The sequence below is a fragment of the Abramis brama genome, assembly GCF_963993115.1.
Source record: "Abramis brama genome assembly, chromosome: 4".
Classification (NCBI taxonomy): domain Eukaryota; kingdom Metazoa; phylum Chordata; class Actinopteri; order Cypriniformes; family Leuciscidae; genus Abramis; species Abramis brama.
The window spans coordinates 16,353,314-16,376,069 of NC_139966.1; the positions used below are offsets into that span (position 1 = coordinate 16,353,314).

The window sequence follows — 22,756 nt, forward strand, 5'->3', positions numbered from 1 at the left end:
ACTAGCCGAGACACCTTCTTTATGTGTACAGATGAGACGTAATGACGCAAAGACTTGCTCGAATTTCCCGCGGAAATCCACCAGTACCACTGGAATTAAAACACATTATTACAAGCTTACCGTTTTGAATAGAGCTAAGGCAAGCAGATAGTTTTGAACACTGGCTGGATATGTACTTGCTCAAAAAATTATTTTGGATAATTTTTAACCCAAAAAAGCTATGGACTGCAGCTTTAAGGGTGTTTAATCCATGTGTTGGTGGATCTTCCATTTTATAATCACTAAAGTGCAACAACATTCAGGGTGGGTTGAGTAGGAGTGAGTACAAATGTGGTGTTGCTGAGAGTGGTATAAAGTGTTTTCTGTGTATGGAAGGCAGTTTTTTTCAGCCAAGACCAAGTATATACTTATAAATATTTATAATTATTATATTTATTTTAGTTATATTGTTTTTTTTCTTGCCTTGTAAATAATTTGTGCACAATTTTGGGACTACTGGATCACAAAAGACTGTCAATAAACACCATTGACTATTATTATTATCATGCCTCGTCACACTGCTTTACATACATGCCTGTTTTGCACAAAGCACTCAAACACAGAACCAGGAAACAGGAATCACGCGAGTTCAGGGAAACTGAAACTGAAGTGTAGTTGAGCTGTTGTGTGCTTGTGTCTCTGTATCCATGCAGTAAAATGGCAGAAGCCAGAATTACTCAGGATGAGTTCCTGTGTTCAGTGTGTCTGGATCTCCTGAAGGATCCAGTGGCCATTCCTTGTGGACACAGTTACTGTAAGAGCTGTATTACAGACTGCTGGGATCAGGAGGATGAGAGGAGAGTCTACAGCTGCCCTCAGTGCAGACAGACCTTCAGAAGAAGACCTGCTTTAGCTAAAAACACCATTCTGGCTGAAGTGGTGGAGAAACTGAAGACTAAACTTCCTGCTGACTGTTACGCTGGAGCTGGAGATGTGCAGTGTGACGTCTGTACTGGAAGAAAACGCAAAGCCGTCAAGTCCTGTCTGGTGTGTCTGAACTCTTACTGTCAGAATCACCTTGAACAACATGAGAGTTTCTTTAAAGGAAAGAGACACAATCTGACAGATGCCACTGGACGACTGCAGGAGATGATCTGCCAAACACATGATAAGCTCCTCGAGGTTTTCTGCCGCACTGATCAGAAGTGTATATGCGTGCTGTGTATGATGGATGAACATAAAAACCACGACACTGTATCAGCTGCAGCTCAGAGGACAGAGAATCAGGTATGAACTTAAATAGTCCCGTCATGCTCATTTACAGGTTCATAATGTTGTTTACGGGTTCTACTAGAATACATTTACATAATTGAATGTCTGTTTTCACCCTCTGTCTGAACACTGTTTTAGTTTCAGTTTCTTTAAAACCCGCCTTCTAAAAAAATCACCTCCCAGACTGTTGTGATTGGTCTAATGCTTAGCTTTAAGCATAAAGGAAATCCATACAACTCCAAGGGCAGTAATCTAAGTCTTCTGAAGTAATAAGAGAAATTAAAAAAATAATGTATGTTTAGTCATGTGACATGCATGAGCCAGTGAGGTTTGATGTTATTGATGTGTCACCATATTTGATTTGGGCTTTAAAACAGACATTCTTCAGAATATCTATGAAAGAGAAAATCATACAAGTTTTGAAAGACATGAAGATGAGTAAAAAATGGAAGAGCAGCATTGGTGCATGTTTCAGAGATCTTTAGATCTTTAACCAGTGCTCAACATTAAGCCTTTTCATGTGCTTGTCCTTCGGGCAAGTAAATCTGTCATTCACTTGTCTGAGTAAAAAAGTTGCTTGTCTGGAATTTTTTGTTTTTGTTTGTGTGTGTGTTGTAAAGATAATTTATTCTGAAACAATATTCTCATCGGTGTTCAATCAGCTTTGATATATTTAAATCTGCATATTGTAATATCTGCACCTTTAAAGGGCATTCCCCACCCAATCATATTAAATGTATCCTTCATCTTTCATTTTAAATTCCTAAATTTGATCAATAAATTAAATTATTTATACAAATAAGACACTATAGGACTGTTACCCTAGGTAGGGCTGATCAAATTAAGTCATTTACACTGAAAAATTACAATTGCATTTAATAATGTTATGAGATTGTTTTAAATATACAAATAAAAAAATGTTGGAAAGAATGATACTTTTAAACATTTCACAACACTAAACCGCCAGTAGGTGGCGGCAGGCTTTCTTAATGAACTTTCTTAAAGAGCACCTATTATGGCATTTAAAATGTTCCTAATATTGTTTTAGAAGTCCCCAACAACAGTTTTGCATGCATGCAATGACAAAAAACACTTTAGTTTTCTTATAATATGCATTTATTTTTACCTGTTTTGACCGCGATTCTCAAATGATTTGTTTAGTGAATCACTTTTCAAAACCCCGCCTTTACGTGACGCTAATCTGCGGTGATTGGTCCGATGACCCAGTCAAATGTTAGCAGTGTTTACAGAGATAATACCTATATTGTTTAACACGGAGTACAATGATGCTTTTATCAATTAAATTGTGTTATAATAATGATTATAGTGCACTGCTTTGTAGTTTGTAGTAAAAAATTAAAAATAAGATAAGGAATTTAATGTTATGTTAGCGAGCATAGCCCAGAGTTCATATTGTAAAAGCACAATCAGTCTTTGTTTGCATTAGCCCGATGCATAAAAATAACGTTTTTACAAAAAAAAAAAAAAAATGCAGTACTACGAGGTAATGCTCTATTCTTTAAGACAACTCCGAAAACAACGACAAACACTTCACATATCTCAATACAATTGTCATTGAAGACCTAGAAGCTAAACGGTGCTTACACAACAAACAAAATAATTATTAAGCATGCTACATAAAACATAAAAGCAACAATTATTAATAACACTTACAGGTTGTGATACGGAGGAGGAAGCTGATGCAAATACACTTGGAACTGAACCTTCCTTCAATATATCAGCCGGCTCGCGAATCCAAGTTTGATTGCATTTAAGTTGTTAAAGCAATCATCTTCAAAATGACGTGAACAAAGCACAAGGCTCGGACTATACTTCTGTGGTATAGCTGTAATAATAATAATAATAATTCGTTACATTTATATAGCGCTTTTCTAGGCACTTAAAGCGCTTTACATAGAAGGGGGAATCTCCTCAACCACCACCAATGTGCAGCATCCACTTGGATGATGCGACGGCAGCCATATTGCGCCAGAACGCCCACCACACACCAGCTTACTGGTGGAGAGGAGACAGTGATGAAGCCAATCAGTATATCAGTATATGGGGATGATTAGGAGGCCATGATGGACAGAGGCCAAGGGGCAAATTTGGCCAGGATGCCGGGGTTACACCCCTACTCTTTTCGAAGGACATCCTGGGATTTTTAATGACCACAGAGAGTCAGGACCTCGGTTTAACGTCTCATCCGAAGGACGGTGCTCTTTTGGCAGTATAGTGTCCCCGTCACTACACTGGGGCGTTAGGACCCACAAAGACCACAGGGTGAGCACCCCCTGCTGGCCTCACTAACACCTCTTCCAGCAGCAACCTGGTTTTTCTCAGGAGGTCTCCCATCCAGGTACTAACCAGGCTCAGCCCTGCTTAGCTTCAGTGGGCAACCAGTCTTGGGCTACAGGGTGATATGGCTGCTGGCTGTATATATGAAGCTGTATATATGAAGCTGTATATATGAATTGTAGCCACTTAAGCCCCGTTCACACTACAAGCGACTTTATCGCTGCATGTCGCCAGTGGCTGGCGATGAGGTCGTTAGTGGGCGTTCTCACTTCTGGTTGCCTAGGTAATGTTTGTGAGTGACATTCACGGATGTTACGTGTTGTAGACAACAAATCTGTTTTCTTGCCGCTACAAGCTAACATTTTGGAAGAAAAAGTCTAAATATAAATGGGATCAGTACATAAAATGCATAATATTAAAGATGAATGAGAAACAGCGAGTGCCCTGTGCTATCGCGGCTATTTAACTGCAGAAAATGGGCAAATACTGGTCTTTCTGAGTTCACGAAACCATTCGGGCTCGGAGTCAGCACGACGAGTACTACTGTATGTACACAGAGACATATCATAAATTATTGGACAGTTTCTGACTGCTAAAATAAACTTCTCATTCATCTTGCCTCGGTCAGACGCTGCACTGAAGAGTGACGGATCACGTGTGCTCCACTGACTTCACTCCTATTGATCGTCGCTCGCGAAAGTCGCTCTTCATTTGCATAAAGTTAAACATTTCTCAATTTTGTCGCGTCGCCAGACACGCCCCATCAAGTCGCCAACGGTCGCGACCGCGCGTGTCGCCGGAAGTCGCCCGCTCCCCATTGAAAATGAATGGTATCGCGTCGCTTGGTCGCGTGTAGTGTGAACGTAGCTAAAGTCTTCAAATGCTCCTCCTTGGGCAGATGAAAAAAGTTTTTTTTTGAGTCGCACTTCAGAACACAGCGTCTCGTTGCCATGACGTTTTCTCTGGCGTCTTGGAGCGCAATAAGTGGGCGTATCGTATTCAAATAACTTGACAAGTTGACGTCATCTAGTCAGAGAAAAAGCTTCGGTCTTCTAACGATTCATAAAAATGACTCCGAGTCGACTCTTACTTTGAAAAACTTTGCAGGATGTTTTTGTTCACTTAGATCTATGTTACACACTACATGAAAGGTTAATTTCAAAATTCCATGATAGGTGCTCTTTAATGAACGAGTCATTGATTGATTCATTCAAACAAATCTTTGACGACACCGATTCTTTCAAAATGCTAAATCATTCAGTGATGAAACACGGTTGAGTGTTGCTGTGATCATTGCTTGGAACTACTTTCGTTGCTGAAACAGAACAAAAACAGCCAATATTGCATCTAAAATGTAAGTGACTTAATTAACTTTATTGAACTGTTGTATGAAATCAATGTAACATTTTCAATCGTGATTGTATTCAGGAAAAATGCACTCGTGTGTGAGGTTGCTTAACTCTATCATATGTGAAAAATATATAAAATCCATATTTTTAATTTTTATAGGCAGTATGTTGTTAACTGAGTTTGTTTTGTGAGTGCAGCGCTCATTTGTTTCATTTCTCCTCAAGAGGCTGTGCAAGCAAAAACCACCATAATACATGTATTATCCACTATCGATCGCAACTTAAAATAAATAGTAGTAATAAAATTAGAATCATTCTCTCGTTTTAGTGATTCCCTACTTATTTTTTTGTTAATGACGTTCAAATCAGGCTACTTGGCCAGTCGGGCAAGTAAAGTTTTCTTTAACTTACACAAAAAATACACTTGTCCCGGACAAGCGTTAATGTCGAGCCCTGCTTTAACCCTTCAATTTCACCACTTCACCGATATTGGATCCATATCTGTTTACCTGATGATTAATGTGATGTTTCTCCTGTCATTGGTTTGTCCTTTAGCATCAGCTGAAGGAGACGCAGAAGTTGTTCCAGCAGAGGATCCAGCAGAGAGAGAAAGATCTTCAGCAGCTGAGAGAGGCTGTGGCGTCTCATAAGGTGAGTGTGGAGAAGAAGAGAAGTTTGAGATGTCTCAGTCAGGACTCACTGAAGCTCACTGTGTGATTGTGATGTGTGTCCTAACAGCGCTCTGCACAGACAGCAGTGGAGGACAGTGAGAGGATCTTCACTGAGCTCATCCGCTCCATTGAGAGAAGCCGCTCTGAGGCGACACAGCGGATCAGAGATCAGGAAAAGACTGCAGTGAGTCGAGCTGAAGGACGACTGGAGCGACTGGAGCAGGAGATCAATGATCTGAGGAGGAGAGACGCTGAGCTGGAGCAGCTTTCACACACACAGGATCACATCCATTTCCTGCAGGTAACAGAGATCTAGAAGAACAGGATCATAGTGGACTTGATCACGAGACTCACAGAGAAACATTTCATGAGAGCAGAATGAGCCGTCGACTGAAGTGTTGATCTGTGTGTTCGGTTATTATATCATCAGTCAGACTCTCATCTGATCTTCTTCTTTTGAAAGAGATGCACTTAGAAATGCAGTTCAGCTCTGGAAATCTCTTAGAAAAACTATTTTTTTTCCTGAAAGATATGAGCTTCCAGACATCAAGAGTTCACACACATTTGAACTTTTTTACCTAATTTCTTTCTTCTAATTTCTGACATCATGGTGAAATCAGTGGACTAGGGATGGTAGCAAGTTTAGTAATGTTCACCACAGTTGCATCAGATGCAAAGTTGCATCCTCAAACTTGCCTTTAACACATTAATGAATTTGACAGTGAAGTCCTCAAACAGGAACTAACAGGCTGTATATTAGCGATGCTTCAGCGTATTTAAACCACAAAACCTGACCTTGGGATCGTGTCCTAAAAGTCCTGGTGAATTTCAGAGCCACAATCTACTCAAAAGTTATATTTAATAGTCAATCTACTCGTTGCCTTTGAACTGCTTTTCCTGATCAAATCTACTCAACCCTGCCATGTGACGCAATTGATGCACTTGATCTATTATATTTATGTTATTGCCAGATGTTTAATCATCCAATTGTTTTCCTAGAAAGTTCACATATAGTGTAAGTGTCAAACACAAGAACTTATAGCACTAGCATGATATAATGAATATGAGAAGAATGAAGCTGATGCTGTGAAAGTGCTGGATTGAGGAGAATTACTAAAGATCAACAAGAGCTGCAAAAATCTGACCGTTATTGATGAAGTGTGGAGGTGATGAGCTTTGATTTCTGTTTTCTGTAGAGTTTCCAGTCTCTCTCAGCTCCTTCTGAATCTACAGACGTAAATGACAATCCTTTCAGTTCTCTCTCCTCTTTTGATGGAGTGAGAGAATCTGTCCGTCAGCTGAAAGACAAACTGGAGGATTTCTGCAAAGAGGAGCTGAAGAATATCTCTGACAGAGGTAAAGTCCTGGAGATTCTGCTGTCAGAAATGATCCTCCATCATCTCATGTCATGTAGAACATCATATTAGAAATGTCTTAGGAACGGATGCAGGGATGATTTTCTTGACATGATAATCACACTCTTCATTTCTGTTGATTTCCACAGTTACTTTCACCAACATTGTTCACAGAACCAGGAACGACTTACTACAATGTAAGTCACTAAGAAAACAAGCAGAGAAACTCACAGAGCGAGTTCATGTTCTTCCTGTAGAAAGTGAAAGAAAACATGACAGAAGAGTTTTAGAGTTGATCATGTAAATTACATGTGTCAATTACAAGGCATGCGGGCCAAATATGACCCACCACGACTTTTAATCAGGCCCGCCAACAAATTCTGGTAATCAATTTAACGTGGCCTGTGCGCTGTTTAAATCTACGCAGGGGTGCAGGATATGCAGTGCATAGGGGCACCGCATGGAGGGGGGTGCCATTTTGCCAAAACATTTCTTTGAAAATCTTCTTTAATAAATGTTTAACATTATTTCAAGATAATATTTGTTAAAAATATTAATTAAAAAATAATTATTATATGAAGTGATATCAACTGCCCACCCTTGACATACTTTAAAACAGCCATTGCTCTGTGACAGTCACATGTCCAATATGGACAGAGGAGGGAAGCGTTCTGGGGCGTAGAACAGAAAATGTAAAAAAGAAAATGAAATACAATGCCTTAAAATGAAAACATCAATGTGCAAGTAGATAAAAAGAGATTGGCATTGATGCACGGCTTTCTATGGGCTAAAGCAGGGGCTGGTTGACAACCAGACTGTAACGTCATACATGAGCCACTCTTCGGTTCGTTAACTTTTAGATCCAAACAGTCGTCCACCAGAACTGTTTTCATGAGTTTTGTTTTTGTTCTGCGCACGACCACAAAATTCTCTGCTGTCACTCAGGCATTAAGAGTGCCAAAGTAAGTTAAAGGTGCAGTCTGTAAGAATGACAACTAGTGGTCGAAATAGGTACTGCAGTCCAATTCAAAATATCGGAGATTGTCATTTCTCCCACCGCCTCAGACTCGACAGCACTCACACGGGTGGCCAGTTTGAGCACACACAACAGTTATGCGCAACGGACAATGAAAATTGGCAATGTGCAGTATCACAGACCAAAACAAAAACAAACATTCCAGCCTGGAAACACACATTTCAAAGTAAAATAACTGGCTGTAGAAGTGTTTTTCAGAGAAACGAGCATGTTTTCTCAATATATGCAAACATATTATGGTATTTTTATGCTTTAGTAGAGTGGAAAGTTTACATACAGCACCTTTAAAGCTGTTGTCGGTTAATTTGATGGATAAACTTTCTCCTCGACTTTTGTTGATAAGACTTTATGGTTTTATTTACATGGCCTTCTTTTAGGCTAGGTAGGAATGGACCACACAGGATATTATGACTAAATATATCAAGAAATGTTGCAGATTAGAGTATTGCAGACTTAAGGTATAAATACTGTGAAATATTTGGTCCATTAAGATGAAAAGCACAGAGAGAAAACAAATGAGTCAAGAGCAGGTGAAGAGAACGGGTAGGAACTGTCACAAGATATTTTGACTTAAAGGGGTCATGACATACTTTTTTATGTTCTCTGATGTACACTTATAATGTAAGTACAGTTTTTGTGCACTAGAAAGTCATAATATTGCAAAATATTTATGAATGAGAGAGCCAGTGAGTGGGGCCAAGGGTGAAAAGCAGGCATCTGTCTTTCTAAAGACGTGTAAATGTATTTTGACTCTTGTCATTACACAATGACCTCTTATTTATCAAAACATCAAGTAAAATTGGATTCCTTATGTCATGACCACTTTAAACAATATCAAGAAACATTACAAATTAGGGATTGCTTATTTAAGGTATATATTTTGTGAAATATCTGGTCTATTTACTCAGCCATGAAGATGGGGAGGACAGCAAAAAAAGACTGAGAAAGGGCCTTTGAAATGTCCTGATGGGCCATATCCTAGATCTGAGAAGAGTAACAGGCACTTTTCTAAAGCCTATTGTTATCTCTTATTATCAAATGGGGTGAGAATTGAGTGAGACTCGTATTCCAAGAAATCAAATAAAGTGTATTGCTTTGCATGTAAATTATTTTGCTGTAGCCAAAGCATGTGACAAACGGTGTATGTACCATGTGTTGGGATACAACAACCGGCAATGTCTTTCAAAAAACCTACAGCATCATGTAGATGCTTACCTTTCATGGAAAGAATTGGCAACTCGCTTGCAGTGAGTAAGAACAATGGACAGTGTATTGACAAGAGTGATTGACTGCATTCTTTTTTTAGCTGAAAGAAACCCTGAGAAGGAAGAAAGAACAATTGGGGAACCCTAAAAATTCCAAATTCTCACACAATTATCTGTACTTTCTACTCCTTACATTTAAAAAAAAAAAAATTTCAATCCGGCTTGTCATCGTAAAAAAAAAAAAAACCTATCCAGATAATTGGCGCCATCCAGATAGAGTGAATTTGATTGTGGTTGGATGAGAAGTAGAAACATATAGAATTTCGACACCCTATTGGTTTGTACGCGATACATCGCACCTGCACATGACACAAATCATGTCACACTCCAGCAAGAAGTCATTATGGCCTTTAGAAAAAAAAATTTTTTGAGGAGGTGGGGTAGTGCACTATAGGCCCCTGTGGCGCGACCTAAGCTTTTGTCCTTAATACATACTTGCCAACCTTGAGACCTCAGAATTAGGGAGATATTCAAAAGGATATCTGGATGTCATATATATCACGCACACAAACGCAAAGAAAAATGTAATTCATTTATTTGACAAATTCAATTCCTCAGGAGGTTAGACCCTAATTTGTTTGCTACTGTAAATGAAAAGACAAGAAATAGCTAGATCTTATCAATAAACATTTATTAATTCATAGCCTAATGCAACAATTACATAAGTAAAAAACATCAAAACATTATAATTATGACATTTCATTTTTAAATTTTCATGTAAGTCTAAAGCTAAATAAATAGCTCCTCTTGCCTTTCATTTCAGACCAGACGACTTCTATGGGCCGTTCACATATCGCATCTTTTTCACGCTCAAGCAAGGTCGTTATTTCAACTGTAGGCGCGCGGCCGCGGTGAGCACGCTCATAATGGAAGCAACGTGGTGCGCTAGTTTTTCCAGGCGGGTCCTTCTCATCTCCAGAAATATATCTAATAGTAAAGCTAATGCGAGGGCTAGAAATCAATTAATCCTTTGCTGATACTTCTTCGTCGTCATCGTGGAGAGCGTAGTTTGGTTGCATAGCAACGACAGACGCCATGGCAGCGTAAGCGTTTGGTCTGAAACGGCTGGTGGTAGCAATATTGTTGTCCGGGTGGAAATCGGGAGAAATTCGGGAGAAAGGTCGGTCCGGGAGATTTTCGGGAGGGGCTTTGAAATTCGGGAGTCTCCCGGAAAAATCGGGAGGGTTGGCATGTATGCCTTAATAGCATTTTTTTCCTTACATTACTTTTACTTTTATACTTTAAGTAGTTTTGAAACCAGTATTTTTACACTTTAACTTGAGTAAAAAGCTTGAGTTGATACTTCAACTTCTACATAAGTATTTTTAAACCCTAGTATCTACACTTCTACCTGAGTAATGAATGTGAATACTTTTGACACCTCTGGATGTAAGGACAGGACAGAAATATACTAGAGATTCAACATATTTTTCAAAAACAGGATATCTTTTAAAACTAAGGGATAAATGTGATTATTTTACACTGAAAGCCAATTAAAATCATTCATCCAAGATTTAGAGGTAAAATCACAGTAGTAGTGAAAAGGTTTTTCAAGAGTTTCAGGAAAGATAGAACAAACTGAAAACTCTTGTGTAAACATTACACTGTGGATTTATTTTAAACTGGATTTTGTCTCTTTAATCTTTGAGGCAACAGACAGAAATGTAAAGAAAGCTCAAGATCTCCAAAGGCTATCGCACTGAAAATCACCAACATTAGGCCTACTATGCTTAAAAACTTGGATCCTTGCTGAATTAAAGTATCAGTTTCTTTTAAAAAAGAATTCTACTGACCCCAAACATTTTAATGGTGTAAATATAATAATAAGTGTAATTATAATAAACACAGAATAATAATCAACATTAATATGCAGGGAAGACAATTACACAACATTTTATTTTATATTTTATGTGCATCATAATTCCTGATTCTGATGTGTTTTCTCTCCATCAGATTCCCATCAGCTCACTCTGGATCTGAACACAGTGAATAAACTCCTCCGTCTGTCTGAGGAGAACAGAGTGATTACTGACACTGACACAGTCCAGTCGTATCCTGATCATCCAGACAGATTTGATGATCATCCTCAAGTGTTGTGTAGAGAGAGTGTGTGTGGATGCTGTTATTGGGAGATTGAGTGGAGTGGGGTTGGTGTGTGTATATCAGTGTCATATAAGAGCATCAGCAGGAAGGGATCGGGTCATGAGTGTAAGTTTGGAGATAATGATCAGTCCTGGAGTTTGTTCTGCACTCGATCCAGTTACTCATTCAGACACAATAACATAAAGACTGAACTCCCTGTAAAGCCCATCAACAGGAGAATAGGAGTGTATGTGGATCACAGTGCAGGAACTCTGTCCTTCTACAGCGTCTCTGACACACTGAGCCTCATACACACAGTCCAGACCACATTCACACACACACTCTATCCTGGGTTTAGGGTTTATTATGATTCATCAGTGAAACTGTGTTGATGAATGAGAATAGACTGTAGAGATTCTACCCATAATGCTTTGAGCTGCATGATAAATCAGTTACAGTGAGATGTTATAAAGTCTCTTATTTTCTCTTCATTACATTAATAACACAACTGAAGTTCTGTAAGTGAAATAACATGTCAGAATAAAGAACTGTAGCCTGAATACCATGACCTTTTACCTTCCTGAAAGGTGAGCCAATCCCACTCAATTATGATTTTACATGTTAAAGAAACATTCTGTACCAGAAAAACATAATATGATTTCAGTCTTTGGTTGCATTTGTCCTATTGTTTGTAATTTGCTTCTTTGTTCTTATTTTTAATAAAGAAAATTAAATAACCAGAATATCTATATTGTAAAATATATAATTATTGTTGTTATTATTTGAATTAAAATGTTGTATATCTTGAATTAAGATTTTGGTCAAACTGCCTACCACAAAATTACACATAATATGGACTTTACTTTATTAATTCATTCACTCTATGTAACGTGTATTTTAACTTGTAAACCACATTTGTAGCTATTTGAATATTAATACAGTAATATCTGGTGTAGAACTGTGATACGTCCACTCCACAACATGTGAAAATCCATGGTTACATCCCCTCCAGGATTGCACAATATTTTTTTTATGATTTTTGCTATCAAAATGACTGATTTTGTGATGGTAATTTCTAGAAATTTGCGAAAAATATGCCTTTTTTTATAATTAGGGTACCACATTTACCATAGTATGTGTTATGTTAGATGCACAATAGTCCTACAAATAGTCCTACATGACAACAGAACAAAGAAAATTGACAAATCTTGTTTATTTTGGTATCAAAAAAAAAGAAAAAAGAAAAAAAGAAAAGAAGATGAAAAAAAAGGCTAGTCCAGTTGTGTATTATCTAGCTTTAATAACATGATCACTTAGGCAGGGAAATATGACCAAAATCTTACAAGTAAACCTGAACTGTCCTGGGCACATACCCTCCCACCCCTGTGAAGTCTTTGGCTGAATCCGCAATCGCTCTAAAGTAGGGCGTTTTTTGAGGGGACAGCCATTTGTATTGGTGTCCGAACCATAGGGGACGTTATTGAGTGCACTTATTCAATCCCACATTGCACTGCAATAACGAGTGTAATAAAGTCCACAATAAAGTGGACGCTTAACGGCTGTCCGAATTCACTCACTCCTTTTCATTCACTCCTTCAAGTGAACAGTATTAGTGGACTAACGTCGGGAATAGTGAATGAGGGTTTAGGGGGTGATTTTGGATTCCTGAGGCGTTCTGTCACATTGCCAGTTTGTTTTGATTTCTGTTCTTGTCTGTGTTTGGTTAATCTGTTAGTAAGTTCAGTTCTGTCTTTCTCCGCCCCCTGCCTGTTTGTTTCCATGGTTACTGATTTGAGTTTCAGTTCTGGTGTGTCTTGTTAATTAGTCTCGCTAGTTCCTTGGTTTGCTGTCTACTTAAGCCTTGTGTTTCTTTCAGTTCTTGATCAGTTCTAGGTTGCATTTAGTTGGTTGTTTTGTTCTTGATCTTGTTCCTGATTCTGAGAATCTGTTTGTAAAGATTTGAGTTTATTTGTGTAAAAGCTGCTGCACTTTGATCTTGTTTCTTCCTGCTGCAACCACCTTGTAACAGTTCAAGGGCAATCAGCCTAGATATAGAGCACATTTCAGTATAGCGATCTTCACCCGTGACGTCACGACGCGGTTACGTGCGCTCTGGTTGGCAGAAGAAAAGTAATGGCCGCTTGCTGTGCAGCGCAAACGCAGAAGAAAAATGGTTGTATCGTGCTGTGTGATCGGCTGTGTTAACAGGTTCGATAAGAGTAACCCCAAGAACTTATACCGCGCACCTAAACAGCCTGAATCAAGAAGAAAGCTTTGGATTTCTGCAATTAGGCGTCTAGAACCCAGCGGAAAACAATGGGAGCCAGCGGACCACGATCGCGCCTGCTACCTACATTTTGTCACGGGTATGTGCATTTTGCGTTAAAAATTAAAACTAATTTTGTAAATAAATGTTACTAGTAGGTTCTATCGCATTGATGGGTTAATTAATGAATGAATGAATAACTGTACAAAATACCTTGGAAGACGTGTCAAAGTCTTTGTTTACATAACTTTTTGTGTGCATGCTAGTGTGACTGAGCAATGGAAGTTTAATAACATTGATTATACTTCCATGGTGTGAGCATGTTGTTGACGGTGCAATTGTTGTTGTTGTTTTTAAACAAGTTAAGGTATTAAAAAAAACATTGTTGTGATATGCAGGTGTGAAAAGCAATGATCAGTCATCCCCTGATTATGTGCCATCTGTTAATATGGGATATGACAAGGATAAACATAATCCAGAACAACGGAAGGCAAGATTGTTGAGAGCGGAAAAGCGGGAGATTGAGAGAAAGCACAATGAGGTTGCATTGCCCCTCTTGGACGAGGAGACTACTTCTGCAGAACCAGAATTGCCAGGTGTGTTTAAATTCCATCTCATTGAAATATATCTCAACATAATTTCAGTACAGATTTATTTTATTAATATCTGTTCATACAATTCCAGGTCCATCTGATATCTATCAGCATGACAGTCGTTTGAGAAAAATGGCTAAACTTAGACTGGAGAACCAACAACTTTACTCTGAAATGGAGAGACTTCAATCTGAGAACGCAGATCTCAAAGGGAAATTGGGACAGGTATGTTTCGAGGAGCAAGTGACCCAGAGTGACCGCAGGCTGCTGTTTCATACTGGACTTCCATTTATGGCTTTGTTTCAGTGGATTCTTTCATATGTAACCAGCGACCTGTTAACAAGCAAAGTCATGTCATCTAAGAGTGTTCTTTTGTGCATATTAATGAAGTTAAGACTAAATTTACAACACCAGGACTTGGCTTATAGTTTCAGGGTTTCTCTCACTACAGTTTCATATATTATTAATCAAGGTCTACCCATATTAGCCAAAAAATTGTGCTTTCTAATTCAGTGGCCAGAGAAAGAAAACCTGATACAGAACATGCCCTGTGTCTTTAAAGTAGGGGTGTCCCCAACTATGGATTTTCATAGTCGAATCAGAATCATCAAGTCTTGCCTATAGAGAGCCTAAGTCCCGCCCCTCCGCTTCCGGCTCATGGGACCTTATTTCTGAAAAAATATGTATGGGAGTCAATGGCGAGAGACAACTTATCTTTTTATTCCGTCTGAACTGTGCCCTGAACTACACATATGATGTTTGTCAATTTAAAAGGTAATTATGAAAGTCAAGAAAGTCGCAGTTTGTCATAAAACAGAAGAGTAATGTTTAGTTTTATGTGAAAATCGCTCAATGAACTACATCTCTCGTCTCGCACTATGTACGTCACAAGATCCGTTGCTCGTATGTGTGTATTCTGGCTCAAAACACTCAGGCATGACGGCTTTACGTTACGATTATAATGTAAGACTATAGAAAAAACGACAGACGTTAGCTTCAGTAAAGTTATCACTTCATTCATTGAGAGAAAAGGTATGACGTCGCATGTGCGCCTCTGGGTTTGTAGTCTTTGTAATTACGTATTTTCACAGTCTTATACCTCAGCAGTTTTACATCAAGCTGCGACTTTCTTGACTTTAAAATGTATCTTTTAAATTGACAAACATCATATGTGTAAATCAGGGCACAATTCAAACGAGATCAAAATATTTGTTGTCTCTCGCCATTGACTACCATACAATATTTTTCCGAAATAAGGTCCCATGGTGGTCGACCGGAAGGGGAGGGACTTAGGCTCTCTATAGTCGAATCATGTGTATGGGGGCAGGGCTTTAACATTTCAAAGCCGAGATGTACAGAAAAATCACACAAAGATATAGAAGAAAATGTATAAAAAACATTTTGGATCAATAAAACTAAGAAATAACATAAATAACTCCAGAAAGGCCACACTGCAGACAGGATTCACATTCACATGCAAATCAAATTAAATCGGCTAAATTACCTGTGCAAGCAGGCTCTAAGTAGGCTACAGCACAACATCGATGCATCATGCACCAAAAAAATAAACAATTAATTTACTAAATTAAATTAGAACAGAATATACCTTTCTAATAAATAAAAATACAAAACGAAATAAATCAGAATCAAGTCACAAGATGAGGAGCAAATGTGTACAAATAGTTAGATTAGATAACACTGACAGATCAATAAATAAAATTAAAATAAAGAAATTATTAAATAACGATAGTAGCCAGAATTTTCAACTTTGTCTTTTTAACTGCAGAAACAACAATAAATGCTAAACTGGAGTGGCAGTCTTTTTAGCTAAAAATGTTCACAGCATCTAAAAATCAAATTAGAACCGGCTGAAAAGTTTTGAAATCACTTGTACCCTACCTGATCGAGAGAACAAATCCAGTCTTTCACTCTGTCTGTGTCCATTGGAGTCTTTTCAAATTGTGCACGCTGATAAAATACATTCTAAAACGTGAAAAGCGTTTACGGCTTAATCTCCTAAAATGGTTAAATTAAAATATGAAAACGCTTTACTATAGGAGGAACGCATTGCGTTCATATTCTGGTTCATCTGCTTATCTGCACACTATGGTTTCTTAATAAAGTGTGTACTGTGTACATGCATTAAGCCACGTTAAAGTGCGTAATTGTTAACGTTGGCCGGCAGAAGTGCGATCATGGTTTTCCTGATTAAATCCAGCCTTGGAGAATATCCTTTCTGATGGTGTACATTCACACTTTAGATTTTCTTATCCCAGACATTGTTAAAGATTTAAATCCTTGCCGCCAAGACGCTCCTCTGTTGGTCACGAATTGAAAGTGAAACTTAAATCTGTCACGGGGTGTTTTGATTTATTCATGCACGTTAAAAATATTTATTAAAAGCTTCTTTCTTTGCACATTTTTATATACAGCATTATCATAAAAGGCTGAATATTAACGTATTGACAGAAAACCGGTAGTTCTATGTGAAATCAGACATTGAACGCCCTCATATAGCCAAAGTGGCATGATCCTCGTTTCATAACACCTCTGCGAAGATTCGACCGTGAGATCGGTAGTCGAATCAGGCTCCTCCAATCGAAGCATCGAATCTTCGACTATTCGGGGTCACCCCTACTTTAAAGCATCATATCCAAAGTGTTGCAGTATTATTGACTGCTTTGAAGTTTATATTCAGCGACCTAGACAACTTACAGCAAGGGCACAGACATGGTCCAATTATAAACACCATAAAGTTGTTAGTGTCCATTACACCAACAGGTGCAATATCTTTTGTCTCAAAAGCATTTGGTGGGAGGACATCCGACAAAGTGATAACACTTCGGAGTGGATTTCTTGACAAGCTTCAGTATGGGGACCAAGTGATGGCAGACCGAGGCTTCCTGATTGCTGAGGAGTTAGCGAATCATGGAGCAACTCTAGTCATTCCTGCCTTTACCAGAGGGAAAACTCAGCTTAGCGCAAGAGATGTGGAACAGACCAGGAAGATTGCCCATGTACGGATACATGTCGAGAGAGCAATTGAGAGGATAAAAAACTTTCACATATTAAGTACTAGCATGAGTATGCATATGGTTCCACACGCTGACAGCATTGTGACTATTTGTGCTGCAGTATGCAATCTCCAGCCAAAGTTGGTGGCATGACTTTACAATGATTTGAATGGTCTGTGCCATTGCCTGAAATAAATGAAAATGATGATGATGATTAGTCATGTTGTTTGTTATAGGGCTGAAACGATGAATCAAGCTAATCAATTGACAAAAAAGGTTTGATTATAATTTCACTGCCTCGATTAAATCGGTTAATTTATATTATGACTTAAAACCATGTGAAACTGTAGTGCGTGAGCGCAGGGAACATATTGCAATTGTAAATTTCAAAAACAAACCAATTTTGCAATTTACACATTTTATTTCATGCTTAAACTCCTTATTTGTATTAACAATGAATCATATTCTTATCATATTTAATATACATTTAAGGATGTTTACATGTCATTTAGTTTGTCTGACACTGCAGCTTTATATGAATAAGCACCCAATACTACAAAAGTAATTACAAGAACAACATTTTATTTTAGTAAATGAAATTACCGCTAAACATATGAACACAAGATAGATCTTGAGCTTTATCAGAAATAGTGAGACCTCAGTGTCAACAATAAAGTGCAGTAAAAGTTATTTGTCACAGGAAGCACAAAACCACTGACCACAAGGTTTTCGTCGAATGCTCACACAGGGGTAGTGAAACCACTGATATGGACAGTCTTCACTTTCACATTTGATCATGCGTCCATATTCAGGCTCGTTACAAATGCACCAAGTGGTCCTCTCATGATTGTTGTTGTCATCGATTTCCACCTCTTTGTTCCTGGATGTCGGTTGTTCCTCCAACTTCCCAGTTATGAGCTCTTTTAGGATGTGGTCCTTCATGAACAGTTCACATTTTTCCAGCAATATTTTGCAAAACTGCTCATCTGTAGAAATCCGCACTATGACCATGCTTGCAGATGGATTGCACTTTGTGAACACAACAAAGTCACAATACTGACAGTTAGTGATGCACATCTGCAGTAGAGGGCTGCATTGGGATTGAGTCCCGCCGGGTCCCGCGGGACCCAACGCAAATCTCGCGGGAGCGGGCGGTTTGAATGTTGCTGCGGGCAGAAATGGGCGGCTAAAAAAACCACCGCGGGATAGGGAGGTTGCCTAGCGACATGATGGAGATGTCCATAAATGATGTAGAAAAGAACCTCAAACGAGGTATTTACAGCACAAAAGCTAAGCAAGGAAAGTCTGACATTTGGAGAAGTTTCTCAATTGTTTGTGATAAAGATGGAAAGGAACTGGACTTTGTTCATTGTGACAAATGTGCAAAAATACTAATCTACAATGGGCACAAATCCAGCACGTCTGGGTTGAGGCGACACACCTGCTCTGTTCTCCCCGGTCAAAGTAAGCTGGTTTTCAAGGATAAACAACATCTCCCTACACACATTAAACAAGAAACTACAGAGAAATGTGTGGAAATGTGCTGTCTAGACATAAGGCCATATGACTTCGTCGCCGGGAAAGGCTTTGTTGATATATCGCAACACTTTGTTGATGTCGCTGCTAAATATGGCAAATTTGATGTTAAAGATGTTTTACCTCATCCAACCACTGTATCCAGACATGTCGAGGGGCGAGCCCAAGTACTGCAGGCGTCAGTGGCAGCAGAGATAAAGCCTATCATTGATACATATGGATGTGCCATCACAACCGATATATGGACGGAGGATTATCATAAAACTTCCTTCATATCCGGCACCATCCATTATACAAATAACAACTTCGACCTCGTTTCCAGGGTGTTATTCGCGGCTCCCTTTGAGAGTGGTGTATCAAAGACAGGGGAGAATATCAGGAGCCTGCTGTTCCAGAAACTCCGTGAATTTGGAATAGATGCGTCACTTCTATCTGGCCGTGTTGTGTTTGTCACTGACCGTGGAGCCAACATAGTCGCTGCCCTGCGTGGATACACCAGGCTGAACTGCAACGCGCACATCCTGAACGTCACCCTATCAAGTGCATTTGCACCAGACGTGTTGGCTGAAAGTACTGAGCTGTCTGAACTGTTGACCAGTGCAAAAAAACTGGTGAAATATTTCAAACATTCAGGTCTTCAAAACAGCTTAAAAAAATCCCTCAAGCAATCCATCGAGACAAGATGGAATTCAAATTATGAAATGCTGGATTCCATACTGCAACAGCATGAGGAGATCTCCACAATACTGCTTAGAAATAACCAGTATGAAAGAATTGCGCAGATCAATGCAAACACTTTAAAAACAGTAGTTGCGTTCCTTAAGTTATTCAAGGAAGCTACTAATGACTTAGAGTCCGACAACTCCACTCCCAGCGCATCACTTCCACTGCCGTGGTCCGTGAAACTCATTGAACACTGCCAAGCAGCAATGCTCGAGCCCTTGCTCTCTGGAGTCGCCAATGTGTGTGCCTCGCGTCTGGAAGAACTGATGGGCACCAGTGACACATCTGCATTACCTCTCCACATGATGTACAGAATTGCAACGCTCCTGACTCCTAAAATGCGAATGCTACGGATGCTGCCCCCAGATGAAAAAGACGAAGTGGTTAAAGGTAGGCTATACAGTATGTAACCTATTACAGACATAAACAAAACACAGTGCAATTACAATAGAATAAGTGAAAAGCAGTAAAAAAAAAAAAAAAGAAAGAAACGGAGATAAAAGACAATGAATAAATAAAAAATCTAAATGAATAACAGCATGAGCCATTTTAAAAATACATATTAATTTTTATATAAATCAAATCCTATCCAAAGGTGCAAAGGAACTTATTCAGAAGATGCAATTTCACCTGGGCCCAGCCACAGCAGAGGATGAGCCACCAGCCAAAAAGCGAAGCACAGACCGATTCGCAGACTGGGAAGACGATGCGTCCGTTGCTTCAGTGCCAAAGCCGATCGATGATGAAATGGCTGAATATCTCAGCTCCCGGCTCTCTGATAACCCAGACCCAGACAGCGTGCTTCAATGGTGGAAGTTCAACAAAGAGCGCTTCCCAGCGCTATCAAAGCTGGCACGTTTCATCTTTAGTATCCCCGCATCCAGTGCGCCTTCAGAGCGGGCCTTTAGTGTCTGTGGGCGCATCTTGGAAGAGAGACGCACGGGATTGGGACCGCAGTCGATCAGCAACATTCTCTTCCTCCACAGCAATATTGCAAAGTGATTCATTTGTTAAATTCATTCGTTAACGTTGTTTATTTTATGTTATTTATTAGTGTTGTTTTTTGAGCACAGCCCCTCGTTGCCATTTGTTATTAGGTCAAGAGGCGTGATTATGCCAGTGTTATTGAGCAGGCTGCCTAAGTTTGAATGTTTTTATTCTTATTTGTATTTTTTCAAACAGAATACCTGCGACATCTGGCTTTGGCTAATAATTGTAAAACTGCTGTTTTTCATGTAGCCTAGTTTATCATATTATATATATATATATTTTTGCAAAGCAGTCTATTTTTATGTGCAAAGTTTTTGATAAAAACGAAATTATATTTGAATGTATTGTGTGTGTTTTTTTTTTGTTTTTTTTTTTACATGCAGGCCAGGGAAACGAAACAAACAACCCCATGAATCTCTTTAATAATAGCAATACAAATACGTGGTTTTTTTTCCTGCGGGACGGGAGAAGACACAAAATCAATGCATCTCTATTATTGTGCGGGAATAAATTCTCAGAGTTTTGCGGGTGCGGGCGGGAGTGGACATACATATTGCGGGAGCGGGCGGGAGTGTAACACATACGTTGCGGGAGCGGGCGGTAATGGTCAGAAATTCGGCGGGCGCGGGCGGGAGCGGGATGAAGAAAACAGTCCCGCGCAGGGCTCTAATCTGCAGCTGTTCTTGGGTGTAATATTGGTGACCTTTTTTCAGCTGTAGAGACTGATCCAGACAGAAGTCTTTATCTTTTTTTGCTGCCTCCTCAACTGGAATATCCCTATGTTTATAAGGGCACTTGATTTCTAAAACGCCTTTCCCACAACAGTCACAAATTATTATACCATCTGGACTAACTCCTAAAAAGGGATGGGTAGGATCTATCACAAATCCAGAGGATTTGAAATTCAGGTGGTTTATTTTCTGATGGTTTGAAAATATCTGCCTGCACTCTTCTTCTGTCTCTGTGCCCCATTTAACTGCAGCATTCTTTGACAAGTCATAAACACGGTAACCAGATATACGCCTTACTAAGTTATCAGGTGGTGTGGAGTCCTTCCTCACAAAAACATCATGAGCTTTAGCTGCAGTGATCCTCCCCCATTTTATGCTGGTACCACAACGGACTAATGTTTTGATTTCTTGTGGCCATTTCTAAGTTGCTGGCTTGAGTGTGAGACACTGAATATGATGCATACACTTACACATATCTTCGAGATGTCACCTTCACTGTCATCTTGTCTTAAAGTTGACAACAGCTTGGGATATTTTTGTTCAACAGGATCAGAGTCAACTGTTGGTGCAACACTTATGGATGTGAAAAATGCAGCATTTGGTGCGATGGCATACAATTCTTGAAGAACATCCTGTGGATGAGCCATGTGCTTGGACGGAGTGTATTTCCTTTGTTCTTTTTCCCTTAATCTGGCCATACATTTCAGTAACTGTAGCTGGTATCACCTATAAAAAAACATAGCTATTTTAGACAAATATCAATAAGATAACAACAACAAGGGATTTTTTTAAAGTAAACACACAACTTTCACTTACCTCCTTCCGAAATGTACAGTTCCACTGGCAGGCTTTGCTGGTAGAGCTCGACTTTGTTAAACCCATCTTTACTGCCATTTCCACCTTAAACAACAGTGCTCCTACGTGACTGCATACTCCAAGCCTTAAATAATAATTACTCAATCAACAATATATAACAATATATAAATTGATTTTACACAATCTAAAAATTGAAATCTTGAAGATGAAAAAATAATGAAAATCTTATCCTACCCAGCCATGCAGGTGCAGTGGGCACAATACACTGATCCATTAGCTTTCTCCAAATACACCCAGGATTCATGGGGCTTGTCTCTTGCTCTCTGTGATGCTGTCACTTTTGTCTTTAATGCCATATATGGACACTGGCCATCAATCTGATGAGATATAATTTCTTGAACGTGTCCACTCAATACATACCTGAAAAAAAAAAAAAAAAGTATGATGACATTAAAGACATAACCCAAAGATTGGGTACTGTACTGTGTGTATCATCTGTGTACATACCCTTATAAATTAAGGGCAAATTATTGTATTTTCAATCATACATTTTTACGTATATGTTAACCAATGTTATATATCAGAGGTAAGATAATTTTGATTCAAAATATAGCCCATGGATAAATTACACCTCTATTTTACTCTAGTTGTAACACATTTACCAGTTATCCTTAGTTAAAACAAGTAATATTCGTAATTATGACTTACTTATAGGCATCTAAAGATTTGTGTCGATGAGATACAGGTAGATGTCGCCGAATGTCAAATCTGGCCATGTGT

General features: G+C 39.0%; 1 protein-coding gene across 2 annotated transcripts; it reads left to right on the plus strand.

The window, feature by feature from the left end:
* The first annotated feature begins 624 nt into the window (after window positions 1–624).
* Window positions 625–12,043, plus strand: LOC311081727 (E3 ubiquitin/ISG15 ligase TRIM25-like). 2 transcript variants are annotated; one of them, XM_084112345.1, is made up of 6 exons: window positions 625–1,266; window positions 5,454–5,549; window positions 5,637–5,870; window positions 6,766–6,925; window positions 7,074–7,121; window positions 11,179–12,043. In XM_084112345.1, exons 1-6 carry the CDS (start codon window positions 697–699, stop codon window positions 11,697–11,699), a joined length of 1,629 nt encoding a protein of 542 aa, XP_083968471.1. In that variant the 5' UTR covers window positions 625–696; the 3' UTR covers window positions 11,700–12,043. The 2 variants fall into 2 exon arrangements, with proteins under 2 accessions (XP_083968471.1, XP_083968472.1); XM_084112346.1 differs by lacking the exon at window positions 7,074–7,121.
* Window positions 12,044–22,756: the final 10,713 nt, after the last annotated feature.

Coding starts and splice junctions, on each gene's coding strand:
- LOC311081727 (XM_084112345.1), top strand. CDS start 697: ATGGCAGAAGCCAGAATTACTCAGGATGAGTTCCTGTGTTCAGTGTGT. Junction 5,550..5,636: donor AGGCTGTGGCGTCTCATAAG/GTGAGTGTGGAG, acceptor GTGTCCTAACAG/CGCTCTGCACAGACAGCAGT. Junction 5,871..6,765: donor ATCACATCCATTTCCTGCAG/GTAACAGAGATC, acceptor TGTTTTCTGTAG/AGTTTCCAGTCTCTCTCAGC.